At 36.7% G+C, this 27,431-nt stretch overlaps 1 protein-coding gene across 1 annotated transcript in view; it reads right to left on the bottom strand.

The window, feature by feature from the left end:
- The window catches only part of LOC140229776 (uncharacterized), a 57,318-nt gene extending 31,459 nt beyond the window's left edge, over positions 1-25,859 (bottom strand). The window contains exon 1 of the mRNA XM_072310011.1: positions 25,772-25,859. Coding sequence (XP_072166112.1) covers positions 25,772-25,859 — 88 coding nt within the window. The remainder of the gene's footprint in view (positions 1-25,771) is intronic.
- Positions 25,860-27,431: the final 1,572 nt, after the last annotated feature.

Here is a 27,431-nt window from a genome sequence, read left to right on the forward strand (position 1 = left end):
AAAAATATTGGCAAGGGTGAGGCTCGAACCAGGGACCTTAGGATTACGAGTCGGATGCGCTATGCAATGACCTATTTCATGCTCCATAGGCCCTGTGTATTAAGCAAAATGACGCTGCATCGAAGCCACGTGCCATTTTCAACCAAGTTTTTCGACGTGATGCCGGCCTCGTATGAAAAAATGGAGGGCACACTTACGATAGCCCAAAGTCTCAGCTACAACATAGTAAAATCTGGGAAAAATTCACCGAAGCATAAGTGAGCTAATGCTCGAAAAAGATAGTCATGTCAATTTTCACTGCCAGAAAAACTGCTCTCCCATAGAGATAACACGTAAACTGGTCAAATTTGACAAGATTACTTTTAATCCATTTTTACGAGGTGATGCCGCCATCCAATCAAAATGTTGTAATTACATTAATGAAAGAACATTTAATAAGCTACAACATACTGAAATCTGAGTGAAAATTGGCAGAGGATAAGTGAGATACGCCCAAGTAAACTTGAAAATTGATGACGTCATTTTGAAAATTTACTTTTTTTACTTTATTAAGAAATTTGATATCTTTTAATCACTTTTTCAGTATCGCCAACCCATAAACTGACATGTACAACTCATCAGCTTTCAGAATATGTAAAGAAAATGGGGGGTCACCGTCCATCCTGACGAGTAAAATCGGATTTAAAATTGGCGGTTTTTGGGCATTGTTGTACTGTATATCGCCATTGACGCGCGCGCGGAATTTCAACTTTGACAGTCCCGTATGACGTCATATTGAGTCGGATTGACTTGAAACTTGCTAGAAATGTTCCTTGACTTTTCAGACATCCGATAAATGTAAAAAATCGGGAAATTTCTGTTGCATATGAGCTGTACGTGCGTATATGTGCGCGCGCGTACGCGTCCGTCCAATTTTTTCAATTTTTCAAAAAATGCTGCAAATGGTCTGAAACGTGTGCAAAAAAAATTTGAGCTCGATTTGAGCATACAAATATTTCAACGCGCGCGTACGCGCACGTTTTAAGAGAAAATATGAATTTTGAGAATATGAGTAGAATGCGCATAACTTGAAATATATGTGACGTAAATTTCATTGAAAAACTCTATTCCATTAGTGAGATATGATTGAGAATGTGTTTTCATATAATGACGTCACAGTGACGTCACGGTCGACTGATCACTATTATACATTAGATCTGTCGTCTTTGGGACATGATACATATATGGTATAATTTTGAAATTGATAGGAAGAGGACTTTCTGAGCTAACCTCTACACAAATTTTGTCCAGAAATAAAGAAGAAGAAGAAGAAGAACTAGACTCGGAATTTGTCAACACTGACAAATTAGGTGATCCGATCTCTTGGGAAATCAATGATTTGAGTCCTGATCCCAATAGGCATGACTATACAGGTTTCATCTGTGTTGAGAGGACATTGGCCATGTGATGTTTGGAGTCTCATTTAGAAAAGGGAGTCAGACCTGCCATCTTTGGTACCGAATTCCGTATGCACTAACGAAGATACAGAATGAAGTATATTTGACCTTTGACCCCATTTTGCACACCAAAGATGGCATCTGAGCAAAAAGTAGTTATTTTGTGAAATGATTCTTGTAAAATGGTCCTTGCGTGTGCAAAATATGGGAAAGATAGGACAAGTATTCACCAAGATACAGGATGAAACATTTATGACCTTTGACCCTAATTTACATACCCAAGATGGTGTCCGATCAAGTAGTTGTTATTTTATGAAATAATGTACGTGACATGAACTAAACGTGCAAAATATGGGGGTAATAGAGGCTGTTTTTCTTGAGTTATTGCAAAGAAAGTTGCAGAAAGAAAGAAATATCTCAATACATCGAAGATAAGCTTTAATTTCAACCAAGTTTTTTAGCATGATCCAGACATCGTATGAAACACAAAAGGCATATTTCTGATAGCGCAAAGTCTCAGCTACAACATATTAAAATCTGGGAGAAATTCACAGAATGGTAAGTGAGCTAGTGCTCGATAAAGACAATCATGTCAACTTTCACATCTAGAAAAATTCCCTCCAATAGAGATAACACGTCATAACGAAGATACAGAAAAAAGTGCATATGACCTTTGACCCCACTTTGCACAGACAAGATGGCATCTGAGCAAAAAGTGGTTATTTTGTGAAATGATCCTTGTAACATGGTCTTTACGTGTGCAAAATATGGGAAAGAAAGGACATGTATTTATTAAGATACAGGATGAAATATTTATGACCTTTGACCCTAATTTACAAACCCAAGATGGTGTCCGATCAAGTAGTTGTTATTTTATTAAATAATGTACGTAACATGAACTAAACATGTGCAAAATATGGGGGTGATAGGGGCTGTCTTTCTTGAGTTATTGCAAAGAAAGTTGCAGAAAGGAAGAAATATCTCAATACATCGAAGATAAGCTTTAATTTCAACCACATTTTTTGACGTGATGCCGACGTCGTATGAAACAACAAAGGGCACACTTACGATAGCCCAAAGTCTCAGCTACAACATACTAAAATTTGGGAGGAATTCACCGAAGCATAAGTGAGATAGTGCTCGATAAAGATAGTCATGTCAATTTTCATTTCCAGAAAAACTGCACTCCCATAGAGATAACACGTAAACTGGTCAAATTTGACAAGATTACTTTGAATCCATTTTTGCGATGTGATGCCGTCATCCAATCAAAATGCTGTTATTATATTAATGAAAAAGCATTTAATAAGCTACAACATACTGAAATTTGTGTGAAAATTGGCAAAGGATAAGTGAGATACGCTCGAGTGAACTTGAAATTTGATGACGTCATTTTGAAAATTTACTTTTTTTACTTTATTAAGAAATTTGATATCTTTTAATCATTTTTTCAGTATCGCCAACCCATGAAATGATATGTACAACTCATCAGCTTTCAAAATATGTAAAGAAAATGGGGGGTCACCGTCCATCCTGACGAGTAAAATCGGATTTAAAATTGGCGGTTTTTTGGCATTGTTGCACTGTATATCGCCATTGACGCGCGCGCGGAATTTCAACTTTGACGGGCCCGTATGACGTCATATTGAGTCGGATTGACTTGAAACTTTGTAGAAACATTCCTTGACATTTCAGGCATCCGATCCGTGTGAAAAAATTGGAAATTTATATTGCATATGAGCTGTGCGTGCGTATATGTGCGCGCGCGTACGCGTCCGTCCAATTTTTTCAATTTTTCAAAAAATGCTTCAAATGGTCTGAAACGTGTGCAAAAAAAATTTGAGCTCGATTTGAGCATACAAATATTTCAACGCGCGCGTACGCGCACTTTTTAATAATAAATGTGAATTTTGATAATATGAGTAGAATGCGCTTGACTTGAAATATATGTGACGTAAATTTCATTGAAAAATTCCATTCCAATAATGAGATATGAATGAAAATGTGTTTTCATATAATGACGTCATAGTGACGTCACGGTCGACTGATCACTATTATTTTACTTGCGCTGTCGTCTTTGCGACATGATACATATATGGTATAAGTTTGACATTGAGAGGCAGTGCACTTTCTGAGCTAACCTCTGCACAAATTTTGTCCAGAAATAAAGAAGATTAAAAAGAAGAACAAAGAACTAGACCCGGAATTTGTCAAGACTGACAAATTAGGTGATCCGTTTTTTTTTTTAATCAATGATTAGAGTCCTGATCACAATAGGCATGACCATAAGGTTTCATCCTTGTTTAGAGACATTGGCCGTGTGATATTTGGATTCTCATTTAGAAAACGGAGTGAGACCTGCCATCTTTGGTACCGAATTCCGTATACACTAACGGAAATACAGAATGAAGTATATTTGACCTTTGACCTCACTTTGCACACCCAAAATGGCGTCTAAGCAAAAAGTGATTATTTTATGAAATGATTCTTGTAACATGGTCTTTGCGTGTGCAAAATATGGGAAAGATAGGACATGTATTCACCAAGATACTGGATGAAACATTTATGACCTTTGACCCTAATTTACATACCCAAGATGGTGTCCGATCAAGTAGTTGTTATTTTATGAAATAATGTACGTGACATGTACTAAACATGTGCAAAATATGGGATTGATAGCCATTGTTGTTGTTCATCTATTGCACAGAAAGTAGAAAGAAAGAAAAATAAAGAAAAAATTATGTTATTTTATAGAAATTTGAAGGAGAAGCATAAAAAAATCAGAAAAAGATAAAGTAAGGAAAGGGAGATTAAGATTATCTAAAGAAAAAGAAGAAAAAAGTGTTTAAAAAAATTTAAAAAATATTGGCAGGGGTGAGCCTCGAACCAGGGACCTTAGGATTACGAGTCGGATGCGCTACGCAATGACCTATTTCATTCTCCATAGGCCCTGTGTATTAAGCAAAATGACGCTGCATCGAAGCCTCGTGCCATTTTCAACCAAGTTTTTCGACGTGATGCCGACATCGTATAAAAAAATGGAGGGCACATTACGATAGCCCAAAGTCTCAGCTACAACATACTAAAATCTGGGAGAAATTCACCGAAGCATAAGTGAGCTAGTGCTCGAAAAAGAGAGTCATGTCAATTTTCACTGCCAGAAAAACTGCTCTCCCATAGAGATAACACGTAAACTGGTCAAATTTGACAATATTACTTTCAATCCATTTTTACGAGGTGATGCCGTCATCCAATCAAAATGTTGTAATTATATTAATGAAAGATCATATAATAAGCTACAACATACTGAAATCTGGGTGTAAATTGGCAAAGGATAAGTGAGATACGCTTGAGTGAACTTGAAATTCGATGACGTCATTTTGAAAATTTACTTTTTTGACTTTATTAAGATATTTGATATCTTTTAATCATTTTCCCAACATCGCCAACCCATGAAATAACATATTCAACTCATCAGCTTTCAGAATATGTAAAGAAAATGGGGGGTCACCGTCCATCCTGACGAGTAAAACCGGATTTAAAATTGGCGTTTTTTTGGCATCGTTGCACTGTATATCGCCATTGACGCGCGCGCGGAATTTCAACTTTGACGGGCCCGTATGACGTCATATTAAGTCGGATTGACTTGAAACTTGGTAGAAATATTCCTTGACATTTCAGGCATCCGATAAATGTAAAAAAACGGGAAATTTCTATTGCATATGAGCTGTGTGTGCGAATATGTGCGCGCGCGTACGCGTCCGTCGAATTTTTTCAATTTTTCAAAAAATGCTCCAAATGGTCTGAAACGTGTGCAAAAAAAATTTGAGCTCGATTTGAGCATACAAATATTTCAACGCGCGCGTACGCGCGCGTTTTGAGATAAAAATGAATTTTGAGAATATGAGTAGAATTCACTTGACTTGAAATATGTGTGACGTAAATTTCATTGAAGAATTCCATTCTATTAATGAGATATGCATGAAAATGTGTTTTCATATAATGACGTCATAGTGACGTCACGGTCGACTGATCACTATGATTTTACTTGCGCTGTCGTCTTTGCGACATGATACATATATGGTATAAGTTTGACATTGAGAGGCAATGCACTTTCTGAGCTAACCTCTGCACAAATTTTGTCCAGAAATAAAGAAGATTAAAAAGAAGAACAAAGAATCAGTACAGATACAGAAGGTGATCCGAGAGGATACTCGGATCACCTAACTAGAGATTGTAATTTGTCATCACTGACAAATTAAGGTGATCCGATTTTTTTTTATCAATGATTCGAGTCCTGATCGCAATAGGCATGACCATACAAGTTTCATCTGTGTTTAGAGACATTGGCCGTGTGATGTTTGCATTCTCATTTAGCAAAGGGAGTCATATCTGCCATGTTAGGTACCAAATTCTGTATACACTATAACGAAGAAACAGCAACAAGTACATATGACCTTTGACCCACCTTTGCACTCCCAAGATTGCATCTGATGAAATAGTGGTTATTTTGTGAAATGATTCTCGCGACATCGTCTATACGTGTGAAAAATATGGGAAAGGTAGGACAGGTATTCACTAAGATACACGATGAAACATTTATGACCTTTGACCCTAATTTACCTACCCAAGATGTTGTCCGATCTAGTAGTTGTTATTTTATGAAATAATGTACGAGACATGAACTAAACATGTGCAAAATATGGGGGTGATAGGGCATGTTTTTCTTGAGTTATTGCAAAGAAAGTTGCAGAAAGAAAGAAATATCTCAATACATAGAAGATAAGCTTTAATTTCAACCAAGTTTTTATCGTAATCCCGACATCGTATGAAAAGACGAAGTAAACAAAACGATAGCGCAAAGTCTCAGCTACAACATATTAAAATCTGGGAGAAATTCACCGAAGCATAAGTGAGCTAGTGCTCGATAAAGACAATCATGTCAATTTTCACATTAAAAAAAATTCCCTCCCATAGAGATAACATGTCATAACGAAGATACAAAAAGAAGTACATATGACCTTTGACCTCAATTTGTACAGACAAGATGGCATCTGAGTAAAAAGTAGTTATTATGTGAAATGATCCTTGTAACATGGTCTTTGCGTGTGCAAAATATGGGAAAGATAGGACATGTATTCACTAAGATACGGGGTGAAACACTTATGACCTTTGACCCTAATTTACATACCCAAGATGGTGTCCGATCAAGTAGTTGTTATTTTATGAAATAATTCACGTCACATGAACTAAACATGTGCAAAATATGGAAGTGATAGAGGCCGTTTTTCTTGAGTTATTGCAAAGAAAGTTGCAGAAAGAAAGAAATACTTCAATACATCGAAGATAAGCTTTAATTTCAACCAAGTGTTTTGACGTGATGCAGACATAGTATGAAAAAACGAAGGGCACACTTACGATAGCCCTACGTCTCAGCTACAACATATTAAAATCTTAGAGAGATTCACCGAAGCATAAGCGAGCTAGTGCTCGATAAAGATAGTCATGTCAATTTTCATTTCCATAAAAACTGCACTCCCATAGAGTTAACACGTAAACTGGTCAAATTTGACAAGATTACATTCAATCCATTTTTACGAGGTGATGCCGTCATCTAATCAAAATACTGTTATTACGTTAATGAAAGAGCATTTAATAAGCTACAACATACTGAAATCTTGGTGAAAATTGACAAAGGATTAGTGAAATACGCTCGAATGAACTTGAAATTTGATGACGTCATTTTGAAAATTTACTTTTTTTACTTTATTAAGAAATTTGATATCTTTTAATCATTTTGTCAGCATTGCCACCCCATGAAATGACATGTACAACTCATCAGCTTTCAAAATATGTACAGAAAATGGGGGGTCACCGTCCATCCTGACGAGTAAAATCGGATTTAAAATTGGCAGTTTTTTGGCATAGTTGCACTGTATATCGCCATTGACGCGCGCGCGGAATTTCAACTTTGACGGGCCCGTATGACGTCATATTGAGTCGGATCGACTTGAAACTTGGTAGAAATATTCCTTGACATTTCAGTCATCCGATAAGTGTAAAAAAACGGGAAATTTCTATTGCATATGAGCTGTGCGTGCGTATATGTGCGCGCGCGTACGCGTCCGTCCAATTTTTTCAATTTTTCAAAAAATGCTCCAAATGATCTGAAACGTGTGCAAAAAAAATTTGAGCTCGATTGGAGCATGTCAACATTTTAACGTGCGCGTACGCGCACGGTTTAAGTGTAAACTGAAATTTGAGAAAATGTGTAGAGTGCGCTTGATTTGAACTATATGTGACGTAAATTTCATAGAAAAATTCCATTCCATTAATGAGATATTAATGAAAATGTGCTTTCATATAATGACGTCATAGTGACGTCACGGTCCATTGATCACAATGATTTTACAAAATCTGTCGTCTTTGTGACATGATACATATATGGTATAATTTTGAAATTGATAGGCAGAGGACTTTCTGAGTTAATCTCTGCACAACTTTTGTCCAGAAATAAAGAATCAGTACAGATACAGAAGGTGATCCGAAGGATACTCGGATCACCTAACTAGAGATTGTAATTTGTCATCACTGACAAATTAAGGTGATCCGATTTTTTTTAATCAATGATTCGAGTCCTGATCGCAATAGGCATGACAATACAAGTTTCATCTGTGTTTAGAGACACTGGCCGTGTGATGTTTGGATTCTCATTTAGAAAAGGGAGTCATATCTGCCATCTTTGGTACCAAATTCTGTATACACTGAATAAGAAGATACAGCAACGAATACATATGACCTTTGACCCACCTTTACACTCCCAAGATGGCATCTGAGGAAAAAGTGGTTATTTTGTGAAATGATTCTTGCGACATCGTCTACATACATGTGCAAAATATAGCAAATGGGGGGTGATAGGGCGTGTTTTTCTTGAGTTATTGCAAAGAAAGTTGCAGAAAGAACTAGAGATTGTAATTTGTCATCACTGACAAATTAAGGTGATCCGATTTTTTTTTTTAATCAATGATTCGAGTCCTGATAGTGCAAAGTCTCAGCTACAACATATTAAAATCTCAGAGAAATTCACCGAAGCATAAGTAAGATAGTGCTCGATAAAGAGTCATGTCAATTTTCATATCTAAAAAATTCCCTCCCATAGAGATAACACGTCATAGCGAAGATAGAAAGAGAAGTACATATGACCTTTGACCCCACTTTGCACAGACAAGATGGCATCTGAGCAAAAAGTGGTTATTTTATGAAATGATCCCTGTAACATGGTCTTTACGTGTGCAATATATGGGAAAGATAGGACATGTATTCACCAAGATACAGGATGAAACATTTATGACCTTTGACCCTAATTTACATACCCAAGATGGTGTCTGATCAAGTAGTTGTTATTTTATGAAATAATGTACGTGACACGAACTAAACATGTGCAAAATATGGGGTTGATAGCCATTGTTGTTATTGATCTATTGCACAGAAAGTAGACTTAAGAAAGAAAAATAAAGAAAAAATGAAGTTATTTCATAGAAATTTGAAGAAGCATAAAAAAAAAATCAGAAAAAGATAAAGTAAGGAAGGGAGAATAAGACTAACTAAAGAAAAAGAAGAAAAAAAGTGTTTAAAAAAAGTGAAAAAAAATATTGGCAGGGGTGAGCCTCGAACCCGGGACCTTAGGATTACGAGTCGGATGCGCTATGCACTGACCTATTTCATCCTCCATAGGCCCTGTGTATTAAGCAAAATGACGCTGCATCGAAGCCAAGTGCAAATTTTAGCCAAGTTTTTCGACGTGATGCCGACGTCGTATGAAAAAATGAAGGGCACACTTACGATAGCCCAAAGTCTTAGCTACAACATATTAAAATTTGGGAGAAATTCACCGAAGCATAAGTGAGCTAGTGGTCGAAAAAGATAGTCGTGTCAATTTTCATTTCCAGAAAAACTGCACTCCCATAGACATAACACGTATACTGGTCAAATTTGACAAGATTACTTTCAATCCATTTTCACGAGGTGATGCCGTCATCCAATCAAAATGTTGTTATTATATTAATGAAAGACCATTTAATAAGCTACCACATACTGAAATCTGAATGAAAATTGGCGAAGGATTAGTGGGATACGTTCGAGTGAACTTGAAATTTGATGACGTCATTTTGAAAATTTACTTTTTTTATTTTATTAAGAAATTTGATATCTTTTCATCATTTTGCCAGCATCGCCAACCCATAAAATGACATGTACAACTCATCAGCTTTCAAAATATGTAAAGAAAATGGGGGGTCATCGTCCATCCTGACGAGTAAAATCGGATTTAAAATTGGCGGTCTTTTGGCATAGTTGCACTGTATATCGCCATTGACGCGCGCGCGGAATTTCAACTTTGACGGGCCCGTATGACGTCATATTGAATCGGATTGACTTGAAACTTGGCAGAAATATTCCTTGACATTTCAGGCATCTGATAAGTGTGAAAAAACGGGAAATTTCTATGACATATGAGCTGTGCGTGCGCATATGCGCGCGCGCGTACGCGTCCGTCCAATTTTTTCAATTTTTCAAAAAATGCTCTAAATGGTCTGAAACGTGTGCAAAAAAATTTTGAGCTCGATTGGAGTATGCAAATATTTCAACGCGCGCGTACGCGCACGTTTTTAGAGAAAATATGAATTTTGAGAATATGAGTAGAATGCGCATAACTTGAAATATATGTGACGCAAATTTCATTGAAATATTCCATTCCATTAATTAGATATAATTGAGAATGTGTTTTCATATAATGACGTCATAGTGACGTCACGGTCGACTGATCACAATGATGCATTAGATTTGTTGTCTTTAGGACATGATGCATACATGGTATAATTTTGAAATTGATAGGCAGAGTACTTTCTGAGCTAACCTCTGCACAACTTTTGGGGAGAAATAAAGAAACAAACAAAGAAGAAGAATAAAGAATCCGTAGAGATACAGAAGGTGATCCGAGAGGATACTCGGATCACCTAAATATCTGAATACATCGAAGACAAGCTTTAATTTCAACCAAAAATTTAAACGTGATTCCGACACATATGAAAAAAACGAAGGGCACATAACGATAGCGCAAAGTCTCAGCTTCAACATACGTGCTCGATAAAGACAATCATGTCAATGTTCACATAAAAAAATCCTTCCCATAGAGATAACACGTCATAACGAAGGTACAGAAAGAAGTACATATGACATTTGACCCGAATTTGCACAGACAAGATGGCATCTGAGCAAAAAGTGGTTATTTTGTGAAATGATCCTTGTAACATGGTCTTCACGTGTGCAAAATATGGGAAAGAAAAGACATGTATTCACCAAGATACAGGATGAAACATCTATGACCTTTGACCCCAATTTACATACCCAAGATGGCGTCTGATCAAGTAGTTGTTATTTTATGAAATAATGTTCGTGACATGAACTAACCATGTGCAAAATATGGTGGTGATAGGGCATGTTTTTCTTGAGTTATAGCAAAGAAAGTTGCACAAAGAAAGAAATTATTTCAATACATTGTTCATGAGCTTTAATTTCAACCAAGTATTTTGACGTGATACCGACATCGTGTGAAAAACAAAGGGCACATTAGCGATAGCACAAAGTCTCAGCTACATCATATTAAAATCTGGGAGAAAATCACTCAAGCATAAGTGAGCTAGTGCTTGATAAAGATAGTCATGTCAATTTTCACATCTAGAAAAATTCCCTCCCATAGAGATAACACGTAATAGCGAAGATAGAGAAAGAAGTACATATGACCTTTGACCCCACTTTACACACCCAAGATGGAATCTGAGCAATTAGTGGCTATTTTGTGAAATGATTCTTGTAACATGATCTTTGCGTGTGCAAAATATGGGAAAGAAAGGACATGTATTCACCAAGATACAGGATGATACATTTATGACCTTTGACCCTAATTTACATACCCAAGATGGCGTCTGATTAAGTAGTTGTTATTTTATGAAATAATGTTCGTGACATGAACTAAACATGTGCAAAATAAAGTGGTGATAGGGTATGTTTTTCTTGAGTTATTGCACATAAAGTTGCAAAAAGAAAGAAATATTTCAATACATCGAAGATAAGCTTTAATTTCAAGTAAGTTTTTTGACGTGATCCCGACATCGTATGAAAAAACAAAGGGCACACTTCCGATAGCCCAAAGTCTCAGCTACACCATATCAAAATCTTGGAGAAATTCACAGAAGCATAAGTGAACTAGTGCTCGATAAAGATAGTAATGTCAATTTTCAATTCCATAAAAACTGCACTCCCATAGAGATTACACGTAAACTGGTCAAATTTGACAAGGTTACTTTCAATCCATTTTTACGAGGTGATGCCGTCATCCAATCAAAATTATGTTTGTAAATTTATGAAAGAACATTTCATAACCTACAACATATTGAAATTTGGGTGAAAATTGGCAAAGGATAAGTGAGATACGCTCGAGTAAACTTGAAATTTGATGACGTCATTTTGAAAATTTACTTTTTTTACTTTATTAAGAAATTTGATATCTTTTAATCATTTTGTCAGCATTGCCAACCCATGAAATGACATGTACAACTCATCAGCTTTCAGAATATGTCAAGAAAGTGGGGGGTCACCGTCCATCCTGACGAGTAAAATCCGATTTAAAATTGGCGGTTTTTTGGCATAGTTGCACTGTGCATCCCCATTGACGCACGCGCGGAATTTTGAATTTGACGGGCCCTTATGACGTCATATTGAGTCGGATCGACTTGAAACTTGGTAGAAATAATCCTTGACATTTTGGACATCCGATCCGTGTGTAAAAACTTAAAATTTCTATTGCATATGAGCTGTGTGTGCGAATATGTGCGCGCGCGTACGCGTCCGTCCATTTTTTTCAATTTTTCAAAAAATGCTCGAAATGGTCTGAAACGTGTGCAAAAAAATTTTGAGCTCGATTTGAGCATACAAATATTTCAACGCGCACGTACGCGCGCGTTTTAAGATAAGTATGAATTTTGAGAATATGAGTAGAATTCACTTGACTTGAAATATATGTGACCCGCTACAACAAAATGATCCTAAAGTCGGGCGAGGTCGATTTTTTGAAAATTACATGATATAATCCCCTAATCTTTCTGCTTTAAATCGATATATAAAACATTTTATAAAAATAATCGGCTGCGGAGATATCGATGTTTTAAAGAGAGCATGTCGAGACGTTTGGAAAATCACTGTTTCGAGAAAAGCGCCCTAAAAGTCTTCCGTGCGACGCAATCGCAATCAAAGGACACGCAAGTCATTTTTCACCTCTGGACAATAGAAGGTGAGCCCTAGCAACCCCCGAAGAGTTCATTCAAGCACATCAGCGTTGGCGGTCTCCTCACCAACCAATCAGTGACCAGGATGTGAGAAGCGGCTGAGCATAGCGCACCCCGCCCGCACGCACCAGTCGACTGGGCAGTGTGCGAGCTTCACGCTTCGGTTAGCAGCAAGCAGCAAACTGACCAATGAGATCACTATGGTCGTTGTTAGGGGCGGAGCCTATCTGTGGCGCTCAATCCAAATTTTCGAACCAGTTTCTGCTTCGTTGAAACGCCAAAAAACATGGCTCAGAAAAACGCTATTTTTTGGTCTTTCCTGTGATCATTTTGCTTCAAAATTTCGACAGATGATAGAAGACATGATAGACTCCAATAATATATCAAAATCAGAAAATCGTAAGTTTTGACCAATTTTAATGCTCTGACTTCAAACTCGATTTTCACGGCTTCGACCGTGCGCGACTTTAGGACCTTTTTGTTGTAGCGGGTCACATATGTGACGTAAATTTCATTGAAATATTCAATTCCATTAATGAGATATGCATGAAAATGTGTTTTCATATAATGACGTCATAGTGACGTCACGGTCGACTGATCACTACGATTTTACTTGCGCTGTCGTCTTTGCGACATGATACATATATGGTTTAAGTTTGACATTCATAGGCAATGCACTTTCTGAGCTAACCTCTGCACAATTTTTGAGGAGAAAGAAATAAAGAAAGATTCCGTACAGAAACAATAGGTGATCCGAGAGGATACTCGGATCACCTAACTAGACCCGGAATTTGTGAAGACTGACAAATTAGGTGATCCGTTTTTTTTTTTAATCAATGATTAGAGTCCTGATCACAATAGGCATGACCATAAGGTTTCATCCTTGTTTAGAGACATTGGCCGTGTGATATTTGGATTCTCATTTAGAAAACGGAGTGAGACCTGCCATCTTTGGTACCGAATTCCGTATACACTAACGGAAATACAGAATGAAGTATATTTGACCTTTGACCTCACTTTGCACACCCAAAATGGCGTCTAAGCAAAAAGTGATTATTTTATGAAATGATTCTTGTAACATGGTCTTTGCGTGTGCAAAATATGGGAAAGATAGGACATGTATTCACCAAGATACTGGATGAAACATTTATGACCTTTGACCCTAATTTACATACCCAAGATGGTGTCCGATCAAGTAGTTGTTATTTTATGAAATAATGCACGTGACATGTACTAAACATGTGCAAAATATGGGATTGATAGCCATTGTTGTTGTTCATCTATTGCACAGAAAGTAGAAAGAAAGAAAAATAAAGAAAAAATTATGTTATTTTATAGAAATTTGAAGGAGAAGCATAAAAAAATCAGAAAAAGATAAAGTAAGGAAAGGGAGATTAAGATTAACTAAAGAAAAAGAAGAAAAAAGTGTTTAAAAAAATTTTAAAAATATTGGCAGGGGTGAGCCTCGAACCAGGGACCTTAGGATTACGAGTCGGATGCGCTACGCAATGACCTATTTCATTCTCCATAGGCCCTGTGTATTAAGCAAAATGACGCTGCATCGAAGCCTCGTGCCATTTTCAACCAAGTTTTTCGACGTGATGCCGACATCGTATGAAAAAATGGAGGGCACACTCACGATAGCCCAAAGTCTCAGCTACAACATACTAAAATCTGGGAGAAATTCACCGAAGCATAAGTGAGCTAGTGCTCGAAAAAGAGAGTCATGTCAATTTTCACTGCCAGAAAAACTGCTCTCCCATAGAGATAACACGTAAACTGGTCAAATTTGACAATATTACTTTCAATCCATTTTTACGAGGTGATGCCGTCATCCAATCAAAATGTTGTAATTATATTAATGAAAGATCATATAATAAGCTACAACATACTGAAATCTGGGTGTAAATTGGCAAAGGATAAGTGAGATACGCTTGAGTGAACTTGAAATTTGATGACGTCATTTTGAAAATTTACTTTTTTTACTTTATTAAGATATTTGATATCTTTTAATCATTTTTCCAACATCGCCAACCCATGAAATAACATATTCAACTCATCAGCTTTCAGAATATGTAAAGAAAATGGGGGGTCACCGTCCATCCTGACGAGTAAAACCGGATTTAAAATTGGCGTTTTTTTGGCATCGTTGCACTGTATATCGCCATTGACGCGCGCGCGGAATTTCAACTTTGACGGGCCCGTATGACGTCATATTAAGTCGGATTGACTTGAAACTTGGTAGAAATATTCCTTGACATTTCAGGCATCCGATAAATGTAAAAAAACGGGAAATTTCTATTGCATATGAGCTGTGTGTGCGAATATGTGCGCGCGCGTACGCGTCCGTCGAATTTTTTCAATTTTTCAAAAAATGCTCCAAATGGTCTGAAACGTGTGCAAAAAAAATTTGAGCTCGATTTGAGCATACAAATATTTCAACGCGCGCGTACGCGCGCGTTTTGAGATAAAAATGAATTTTGAGAATATGAGTAGAATTCACTTGACTTGAAATATGTGTGACGTAAATTTCATTGAAGAATTCCATTCTATTAATGAGATATGCATGAAAATGTGTTTTCATATAATGACGTCATAGTGACGTCACGGTCGACTGATCACTATGATTTTACTTGCGCTGTCGTCTTTGCGACATGATACATATATGGTATAAGTTTGACATTGAGAGGCAATGCACTTTCTGAGCTAACCTCTGCACAAATTTTGTCCAGAAATAAAGAAGATTAAAAAGAAGAACAAAGAATCAGTACAGATACAGAAGGTGATCCGAGAGGATACTCGGATCACCTAAGAAGAACCAACAAAGAATCCGTACAGATACAGAAGGTGATCCGAGAGGATTCTCGGATCACCTAACAAAATCCAAACGATGATAACAAAAGGTGGGTCCCACACCTTTTATCACTATCGCTCTGCTTTGGATACCTCGGCGATTTCAAAACCAATTTTCATCAAATAAAAGTTGAATTCGTCTTGGAATTACATGCTCTTTCATATTTCGTAAGAACATTTTCATTTTCTCACCAAAAAATGTTAGAAAAGAAAAGTTACGTCTCAACCAAAATTATGCGATTCTTTTAAAGTTGGGCACTGGACTGTTTTATCTAATGAGCCCGCTGTTTCTAAGTGAACTTCTTAGTGCAATACCAAATAACTTGCATAAAAAATGGCTACCAAATTATTTAATTCTTTACTCTATAATAGGCTATATAATTAGGTCTACTTTTCACATATTTTCAGTAGACATGGCAAATGAACATTGATTTCATCCGATTATACAACGGAGAAGCTTAAAAGAGGTTAAAACACTGCCATTAAACATTATTCAATAATAAACTATACACATTACTAGCACATTTTGTAAAGGCGCCTCACCCCCCCCCCCCTCCTCTTTACGGAATTCCTGGATCCGCCCCTAAAAGTGCCAGCGCGTTTGTGATTTCAAAACATTTCAAACCTTTATAAGTCGAGGCCTTAAAAGGCGGTGCGTTGTGATAGCTACAAGAGGGGACGTGGACAACTTTCAAAGAGCCGTTATTATGACGGAGACTGTATTGATACAGAGAGGTATACGTAAAATATGAAATTAATAACCATACCGCGAGATTTACCGTTACATGGTAGGCTATTTTGTCTTCTATGCAATTTTACGCAGCGGTGAAATAAAAACCATGAAAGCAGTAGGCCTACTCCTATACTCACCTGTTGAAGTTGCCATCTAGCTGTCCTGTAAATGTGATTGTACAGGAAACTCCCAAACTTCCGTCAGCACAATTTGGTCTGCGCTATAGAGACGATACGAAGGTCTAAAGTAAAAAAAAAAGAAGATAATAATAAAAAAAAAATAAATAAAAAAATGAAAATAAATAAATGAATAACAACACACTTCACACACACACATACACACACACACACACACACACACACAGCTGACGTTGAAATGTTAATTCCCCCGATAAGTCAGTTCAAACAATGGAGATGTATACATCCTAGTTCCATGTGTTTTATATCATCTTTTTATTCAATATTACGTAATATATTACTTTTCTGTTCATAAATTATGAAAATGTGTATGGTGATGTATCTGCATTGTCAAACCATGTGAAAATTAAATTTCCTTATTGGACAATAAGTCAAATCAAATCAAATCAATAAATCAATCAATCTATATATCAATCAATTAACGTGAAGTGGTGAGAGACTAACAGATTGCGGAAATATGTAATTAAAATGCAAGTCAACGCTGGCCACAAAATTATGTCAAACGGAAAAGATGGACGCTCAAACCAGGAAGGTGAGATGAAACCTTCCTGGCTGAAAATAGCCTACTTCAGTTTATGATAACTGTAAACGATAATGACCCGCATTTGTTTCATGCATGCTAATTACTAATATTGTTATAGCATATGGGAATTGCATTTCTTCCTAAACGTTGATTTGCGCTATATGGTTGACCGGGCATATTTCAAACTAATTGAGAGAACTACTCCGTATATCCCGTCATGTCGTATGATCATTACTTGCACATGTACTCGCACAGGGGTGAATATGTGGGTAGCAAACCCCATACCGTTCGTATGCGTGTGTGCACATACAGTGCGTAGCCGTAGGTCCCTATAGGTTTATCACGTGTGTTTTTAATACCCGGAAGTCACCGGCGCAGCTGGCGCAGGGATCATCCAACTCGGATGCCTCATTCCTTTAATTATGAGCGATAGTGTGATATCGCACTGAACTGCAAAAGTTTGAGTGATCACAGCATAGGATTTATACCCTGTCAATGGCAGGTGCCGTCGATCACTCTGCTAAAATTAAGTTTGGCGAAAGTTGAAAACGCTGCGGGATCGGTATAGATAGCTAACATGCCCTATGACACTTTACCATCTATTCACTCACAGTTACACACCATTACCACTTGATCCTCAATGCTCATGTGACGAAAGCCGCAGCCCTGTGTTTAAAACACTATCGCGATAAATATCGTTCTTTCGAATGGATGAATAGTATATCATTCTCTATGTAGGTACCTAGTTTGCAGGCACAAACCCTTGTTGGTCGTATTGGGAGTCTGCATGTGTCAAGACTAATGCACGCACCACTGCACTGCAGCCTCTCCCAACAAGTTGGGAGAAGCTACAACACAGGGCCTATGGGACAGTGCCGAAGTGGTGCATATAGTAGTCTTGGCGCAGACTCTTTTACGACAAACAAGGGTTTGTGCCTGCAAACTAGTAGGTACCTTTTGCATTGGTCTATCGTGCATACTTTGTGCTGTATTTTGTGAAAACGAAAGTAACGAACTGTGACGCGATCGGCGAATTTGTATACTACACTGTACCCATGAGCTGTATATACTATGAGTTGTGTAAAACCTCAGTGAATGCCCTCAAAGCTCGGGTTCGCCCACTCTTTATACTCAAACTTAGGCCTATATCTATAAGGATGTACCAAAGTTATGCTATACGTGTAAATGAGAGAGATAAAGAAAGAAAGATCATACATACTAAATTGAGCTGCACTGGTGGAACGAGCTGGCGGGGAGAGTTTTGTCCTGACGCAATTTCTTCAAGCTTTCCCGCGGAACAGTCGGCCGGTACAATGTTTAGAATGTTTGTACATATCAGGGAGGTGTCTCACCTCCCTGTACATATCAAAGAACACCACTATTATTATTGACCCTTGTGTACACAGAGTCATACACGTGGGCGGTCTTCCGCATGCCTAGTGTGCAATGCCTTTGTAGGACACACACAAACCGGAGTGCAACGTACACCGTCGGTATTGTCTGTACACATACTTGCAATGTGTGCAAAAGGGCGAGCAAACGCCACTGGCATCACGGTACAGGTTATTATGATCAGGGAGGTGAGACAAACCTCCCTGTTATGATGGACGTGAACGAGGATGACGCATCACAAAAGCCCTTCCACTGTGACGTCATTCTTCGACCCTCCTTCCATAAATCCAGTCTCGACCTCCCCCCCCCCCCTCTCTCTCTCTCTCTCTCTCTCTCCCTCACATACACACACACACACACTCATTCTCAAGGACGAAATGAAAAATTGTATCTTTTTTTCTTTTTCATCTCAAGAGAAATTAGATCATCATGCCGGATCATATTCGCTTCAACCCATCATTAATAACACTAGGCCTATACCACAGGAGATCACATGTTCGGTTTTTGCATTCATTTAGAACAGATTGCTCCCAACTTGATCAAAATTAATAAACCTATAACGATGGTTCTTGGAATCATAAATTGTTCACATTATTTTATGAATGTTATAGTGTTTGGCAGACTGAACGATAATAATTCATATTGAAGTAAAAGGGATTGTATAGTTTCGGTTGAGATGAGGCTTCAGGTTTCGATAAGTTTTTGGACTGATATTTCTTTAGATAAGATAAAACCTGTTAATGTGAATGTAAATATGAAAGAATATCTAGAAAAATTCAAAGTAAGCTGGATGAAAATTGCATGGTTCTGAAATGGGCATGGTATATCTGAAACAAATAAAAGTTAGGACCCACCTTTCACTAGGATAGCTACGTTTTACATTATTTGGGGATACCTCAACCATTTCAAAATTAATTTTGTCTATTAAACTTTCAATTCCACTTAGAATTGTAGGCCCCTATGCTCTGTAACATTATTTTGATAGACCTATCATAAAGTGGTTTCTCAGTGACTAATACTATATTACGTTCTATGTTATGTGATACTAACAATAGTCAGCTGCAAAACGACATGATGTACCGTAATGCCTTTAGAAATGTTACTCAGAAACCCATTAGAAAACTATTGATTTCAAGTTATTGCATCGATTTCTCGGTAGTTATGTACAGTCATTTTCTTTTTCTTCTTCATTTTCTTCTTCTTCTTCTTCTTCTTCTTCTTCTTCTTCTGCTTAATCTTCTGCTAGTTTTCCTTCTTCTTCTTTTACATTTGGCCTTTTTGACGATAATAACCCTAATTTCAAGCTTGTTAGAGTTTTCTCATTCCACGTTTGTAAACTACGGACTTTTAGATGATCATGTGTGCCTTCTTGCTTAATTTTGTTGACAAAGTAGCACATGCTTTAGACAATCGGTCACATTTGATTGGTATCTTCCTGGACTTCTCCAAGGCCTTCGACACTATAAACCATGATATCTTACTCTACAAGCTGTCTCATTATGGTATAAGTGGGAAGGCCTTGGAGTGGTTCAGGAGTTATCTAACTGATCGCAAACAATATGTATGTTTGAACAATGATAATTCTGATATGAGAGAACTGAAGTGCGGCGTGCCACAAAGTAGTTTATTGGGCCCACTATTGTTTATTGTTTACATTAATGATTTTTGTGCTTCGTCAGATGTGTTATCGTTCATACTTTTTGCCGACGATTCAAATGTTTTTTACTCACATGAAGACCCAAATATTCTTGTGCAGACAGTTAATTCCGAATTAGAAAATTTATATGAGTGGATAAAAGCAAATAAGTTGTCTTTGAATATCCAAAAAACAAAATAATTCAATATGCTTTTTAGTAACACTTTAGATAATTTAGATATGGACATTTGTTTTGGTGACGCTGTCTTAGAAAGTGTTCCCCATATAAAGTTTCTCGGTGTTACAGTTGATAACAAACTTTCTTGGAAATTTCATATCGATAATGTTTGCAAGAAAATTTCACGTAATATAGGTGTTATTAATAGATTAAAACTGTCTATTCCTCAGCATTCGCTGTTAACATTGTATTCATCTTTGATATTGCCTTATTTAAATTATGGAATTTTGGTATGGGGAAACACGCATCAATTATTATTGGATAGGATTCTACTGTTACAAAAGAAGGCTCTTCGCATTATTTGTGATACTGTCCCATATTCTCATACAGATCCTTTGTTTTTGGATAACAAGATTCTGAAAATTAAGGATTTGTTTTTATTACAATTAGGGCAGTTTATGTATACTTATAATAATAATTGCCTCCCGTTTGTATTTAACTCCATGTTTATGCGTAACTGGACATACCATAGATACCCAACTAGACAATCAAATGAATTTCATTTACCTCTGTTAAGAACCTTGTTAGCTCAACAGACTTTTATTTGTGTAGGTCCAAGATTCTGGAACTCCCTTCCTATGGATATAAAAAATTCACCTTCAATTAATTCTTTTAAAAAGAGATTGAAAATGCTTCTTTTGAAGTCTTATAATGTAACTGAATGTTTTTAATTTTGTAATATATTCTGCGAGCACGATATCATCTTCTCTTCTTTGACTGAAAGGCTGCGTTCTCTTGAGGTATCACTTATTTTCACTACCTGGTAGTATTCTATACGTGCTCTCGTTCACTCGTCCTCACAGTTGAATCTCTTCCGCTGGAAAGCTGCTCGACAATTTGTCACTTTCGAAAACACTTGGCTAATTGTCTCTGTGGGCTTTCGCCCTTGGTGTATGCATCAACACATTTTGGTTTCTCTCTCTCTCTCTCTCTCTCTCTCTTCCTCTTTTCCCTGTTTGTTGTTTCTTTTTTTTTTTCACACTTTTACTTTCTTTTTTTCTCTATTCCCCGCTTCCCCAGTTTCCCGCACTCTTTGTAGTTGTAAGTTTTCACCCCATTTTCCCCCTTTCCCTCAGAGGTATCCACATGTTACAAGCTTAGTCTTTTGAGTGGGTACCTCCACTTTTTTTCTCCTCAGTGTGTATATAGAGTGTATGTATCTTTATTTTACTGATCATGTAAACAAGAATATGTTGTTAATCCTGTCTGTTTACATATATTTACAACGGGTCGCATGTCAAGTTCATGATATTGTTTCTTATACATTCTGTTGAAGAAAGAAAGTGAAAATAAAGTTTGAATTGAAGAGAGATGCGAAACGTGATGGTAAAATAATGATGATTCGTTTATCACTATCATAGCAACTTTATATCACTAAGTATACAGACTTGTCTGTCTGTCTGTCTGTCTGTCTGTCTGTCTGTCTGTTTGGTTGTTCTTCTCCACGGCCATCACCCATGGGCTGATAATACGCTATAGTATACATCCATGCTCTCTGCAAAAATTAATGAATAGAATGAAATGAAATGAATCAGTGCAGAGATGGAATAAAAGGCAATAAAGGAAATACATCAATTAATTAAAATAATTGAAAAGCAAAACAGAAACCTCGGGTTCTGATAAATCACAACACAATGAAATGAATCAATGCATAGGTGGAATAAAAGGTAATACAGGAAATACATCAATTAATGAAAATAATTGAAAAGCAAAACAGAAACCTCGGGTTCCGATATGAAGTGAATAATCACAACACAATGACTTATCATGAAGATTTCATTCAATCTGTTCATCATTACTTTAAAAAAAGACTCCTGCTAAAATCATCCTTGGTAAATACAAGATAAAATAAAAAATGAATAAATAATTGATAAACTCGTCTCATTTGCTAAGTAGAAAAGCAATGGCGGAGAGGGCAGATCTCGGTCAAGCAGCTCGTCACTGCTTGTGGTAAAAATGGCATTATTTCTGAAAGAATAAAAAGAATCATTCAAAATATCCCTTCAACAAAATGATAATCAGGATCACTGGAAAATTTTAATAATCTTTGTCCTGTATCTTTATTACTTTTCTCAAAAAAAAAGAAACATTGAAATCCTTTGTACAATTTTTTGATTCATTTGGCAAACGAACAAACAAACAAACGCTGGCAAATCATAACTTCCCCTGGCGGAGGTACTGAAAAAAAAGAAAAATCCGCTCATGAAAGAAACAAATCTCTATCAGCGCAGTGGCAAGCCGACCATCGCGGTTCATGGTATGTACAGTTCTTCAGTGCTCTCATGGTAACTCTTGCCATCTCACCACTCCACGAGCATACTGATACGAGATCGGATGTTTCACGGAGAGCCTCGACGGTTGTTCTTGAAAGGCAAAGACCAGGATTAGAAGAATTCCGGTCTGTTTTCATACAATTGCCCATATTTGCTTTGATTCCTATTTATAAGCTAACCATACGTGTTTAGTATTTTTCTTTATGGAATTTATTTCATGTACTTGTTTTTCTTTTTTCAAAGATTAGTGTTGCCTTTTCTCGATCTTCAAAATGGAGAAAACCCGAATACCAGCTATCTATCTGCTTACACTCGTTGTCATCGGTTTCGGTAAGTTGTCTCATTAATCGTCGACATTGATGTTTTGTATTCTATAAAGTATGTGTCTGTGAACTGTAATGTCAAGATTTAAAAAAAAAGACAACAACGAATTTTGAGCATTTTGAGTATAAAAGAGTTAAAGAAAATTCACTTCTACTTACCCCTGGTTAGAAAAATAACATCAAACTAATAGGTAACAATTATACTATGCGTCCATGTTGTTTCTGTGTCCTAGTATTCCTGATAATATAAGTGAAAGAGTGTTGACCTTCCAAAGCCCGAGTTCAGTGAAATTACCAGCGTACATTTCAATACCAATTCTGTTGGCCAGGAGACAAACATGGTTGCCAATTTGTCCAATGAAATCCAGAGATCTTGATTTTCAACCCTTTTCATTTGGTAGATAGAGAAGACATACCCCCTAATCGAAAATATCCCTTTTGACACTAATGAGAAAATGAGTTTTTTTTTTTTCCTATTACCACGATTACCCTGTCGAAGAATTTTCCTTAGCCGCCTATTCTGCCACCTACATCATTTTCGCCCCTAATGCATGGGCTTGAATAAATTATTGATTTGCCTTATCTCATGTCTTCAACGATTTTTCTATATTTCCTTGTTCTTTTCACGCGTCACATCCTTTCTTTGACATGCGTATGTCAACGATCGGTGTCTGTGTTGTGAGTTTTTGTCTGTTGTGTTTCCTTACTGTAATGTTATTCATGCCTCATTGGCCCGAATTTACGAAGGTGGTACAAATGAAACCATGATTTAAACCATTGCCAAAAACCATGGAGTGTCGAGTGTCCCATGGAATATTTCGTTACGAAATTAATCATTTCGTCCATGACATGATTATTTTGTAACGAAATGACAACATTTTGTAACTGAATGAAAATTTCGTCCATGAAATAATTATAATTTCGTAACGAAACGGTAATTTTGTCTTGTCTCATTCTTTCCTTTAGTACAAGTGTATGTGCTATTCCAGGCAAATGTTTTGATTTACTTTGATGAGAACTTTATTAAAAAACAATAATGGAATGTAAATCATAACGCAAATAATTACGAGAAATACGCTATTCATGAAAATGCTTTATGAATAGCTGAAATTGACCATGATTGAAACTTTTTTTTTAGAAAAAAACAATTACATATAAATCATATGCAATAATCAGGATATTGTGCACGTAGGTGTGTCTGCCTGTTTGTCTATCTTTTCAGTGAGCTTCGAGACCTTTTTTTTTTCTTTTATCTCATTGAGCTTCAGCTAATTTTTCTAGTGATGTTCTTTACCAGAGGGGCCCACATTCTACAATCTTTGTCTTTGTAGTGATATGTCCCTCCATTTTTCGCACTATGCATATTGCTTATTTCTATTTCATCAGTTTAGTTTTCTCGGCGTGCAAAATTCCGCGATTATTGTATACTCTTTGCTTAACCCTATTAAGCCCAAGCTATTTTGACCCCTCGCAGGCCCAAGGGGGGGGGGGGGGGGCACATTGTGCCCCCCTATATAACTTTTTTTATTATTTGATGTATCATCGTCATATTTGGCACATGGGTAGAGTAACTCATACTCTACATGACCGTACATTTGAATTTTCTCAAGGTCACCCATGGAGGGCGCTATTTTCCAAAATATAAAGAAATACATAGGAAATATGCCAAAAACATGATTTTTCTGTATAATTTCTTTATCCCCATTATATATGTCTTATTAAAGACCAATCATTTTCATATTTGTCACAAATGATAAGCAAGTGGAATGTTATTATTTGTTATGGTTAAAATTTCTCAAGGTCACCACATGGGGGCGCTACTCATGTCAACATAAGAATACATTATGAGACCTGAGATGAAATGTTTCGGATGGGTACATGTATAATTATGACACTTCATATTTGCATAATAGTGGAATTTCAAGATTGCAAATTGATGATATGATAAACTAACGATATTAGAGGCATAACTTGGGTGAGGGAATCAAAATAACACAAAATACAAGGGCAATCTTTAGAAAATATTATTTTTTTCAATTATCTCTATTATATCTATTGTTTTATGCCTTTGTCTCATAAAAACAAAGGAAATAATAAGAAAAACTTTCCAGGACCATAATTACTTCAAATTTTGCTCCTTCAACAAATTTCAGCCAAGAAACACCATTTCATCCACTGTAATGCTGTTAAATAAAATGGGAACAGAAAAAAGATGCAAAATCTGACTGACATGGTTGTCAGTTTATGGTTACCATGGCAACCAGCAACATCAAATATAGCTAAATTATATATCAAAATGTTCGCAATAAGATTTTAGGAAAAGTCACCAAATTTGGTGGAAATCGGATAAAGGGCGAAGGAGTGGCAAATGGAAATCTGGTAGGGGGGGGCACAATGTGCCCCCCCCCCCCTTGGGCTTTATAGGGTTAACAGTGGCGGATCCAGAGGGGGGCGCAACCGGCGCACGCCCCCCCCCCCCTTATTTTCCGTTAAAAACAAAATAAATACAAATAAAAAATGAAATGAAACCCGGTAGTGGCACCAGAAATAATTAAACACGACCCCCCCCCCCCTTCACAGAATTCCTGGATCCGCCCCTATTGCTATGTTGCCTATGAAACCTTATTCTCTATTCCTAAAGAACGTGTGATGGATGTGCATGCATGTTTTTGTTGAAAATGAAATGTAACTTGAAATGAATTGAACTGAGCAACCATTTGGGAGTATTGCAGCTATTTGGCATTCTTTGCGTATTCCTGGTGCAAACCAGGAGGGCAAAATTGAAGGTTTCCATAAAGAGGAATACTTTTTTTCTTTTTTTTTACAAGTCTCCTTGGCCTGTGGGGAAACTTGCCCAGTTGCCAAATCCAGTTGTGGAACACTCACGCTGCCCAGCGGGGAGACGGTTGCCATGGTTTCCAAACTGATGCGGGATGAACAGATATCCATGGCGATGAATCAGTCATTGTTAAAAGGGAAAGAACGTTACATCCGATTCTGTGTCGTTCCAGGTAAATACGGCGCTCCTCGTTCTCTCTCTCTTTTTATTTGTATGATGTTGTTTCAAATATATTTTTGTTATGATTTGGTACATGTACAAATTTTGTATTATTCTTAATAATGATTAGATACCGTGGGTTATGTGCAGCATCACAAGCCTATTCTGGCTTTCTACGCACATACCATTTACTGATCAACTACACACACAATTATGACGAGCTTGCATTCTTTATGTTCCTATACTTTCTGTTATCCCCATGTCGTTTCTTTTTTTTTTCATGATCTTGCATTGTTTTGTCAGAGTTTTTATTGTTTTATATCTACACTTTTGTACAATTTGCTCATATTCGCATGTATCTTATATCTGTATTGAAACGGAAATTAGGATTGAATTAAAGCTAAGAACAAAACAGAGTTATTTTGAAATAATCAGGTTTTCTATACACATCAAGATATGGGCTGCTTTGACAGAAGGCTTGCTAAATGTTTCTCATAGAGTTTTCACCTGACAAATCAATAAATAACGGTGCACACCGGATTCCGAGTTTGGTAACCATTTCCAGAAGAAGACAAAGGTATTTTCAATAATTTCAATTTTTCAATTTCAATTTACTTTCGTATTTCTCAATGAAGAAATACGTCAAATATAACTAAATGAAATAATACATAATCTCGGAGGCATTGCTGCATGCATGTTCGGCGTGCACTAGAGAAAGATCCATATTGATTTTACACTTTTGTATTAACTGGTCTATTGTTTCGAAGCTATATGCCATGAAACAAGTGACGTTATATATTTCTTCAAGAATAATCATCTTCTAAACACGAAATTTGCCACTAAGTTTTCTATCCTCCACTCAAGACCGAGCTGACTACATCCCATTACCAACATGCCAATTACTCTCTACTCTAATCGGTATTGGAAACGCAAAAATATTGCCAATTTAAAAGGAAAAGTCTTTGTTCTTCAATGTGTTGCCATTTTTGTGATCATGATATATTTTTGTAATCATCACCTATGTTTATTATAAGGTATACGTTTAGCGATGATTTTTGTTTGTTTGTTTGTTTGTTTTTCTTCTAATAATTCAGCTGAAAACTACAATGCCACTATCCCATTTTGATCCCAAACCGGGTAAACATAATGCCCTATAGTAACGATAAGAATTAATTGTGCAAGATAGAGCATTCACGGTTTTTTTTTCTGCATGTTCCTTATTTGTTTGTTTTTTCTCACGCAAAATTATGTCCCCCCCCCCCGTCATATCCATTATTTTTTTTTTTTATTGATTGCATTTTTGCACAGTCACTTGCACCCGAAATTGTCATATGTTTCATAAGTATAGAAACCATTCTAAAGCATGAAATATATCATGATATTTTGATACATCAAACGGAATAGCGGATTAGTAGAAGAAAGGAGAAATTCAAGAGGATTTTTATGCTTTGAATCAACCAAGGTCTATGACAAAAGAGAAAGTAAAT

Source organism: Diadema setosum, chromosome 6 (assembly GCF_964275005.1).
Source record: "Diadema setosum chromosome 6, eeDiaSeto1, whole genome shotgun sequence".
Classification (NCBI taxonomy): domain Eukaryota; kingdom Metazoa; phylum Echinodermata; class Echinoidea; order Diadematoida; family Diadematidae; genus Diadema; species Diadema setosum.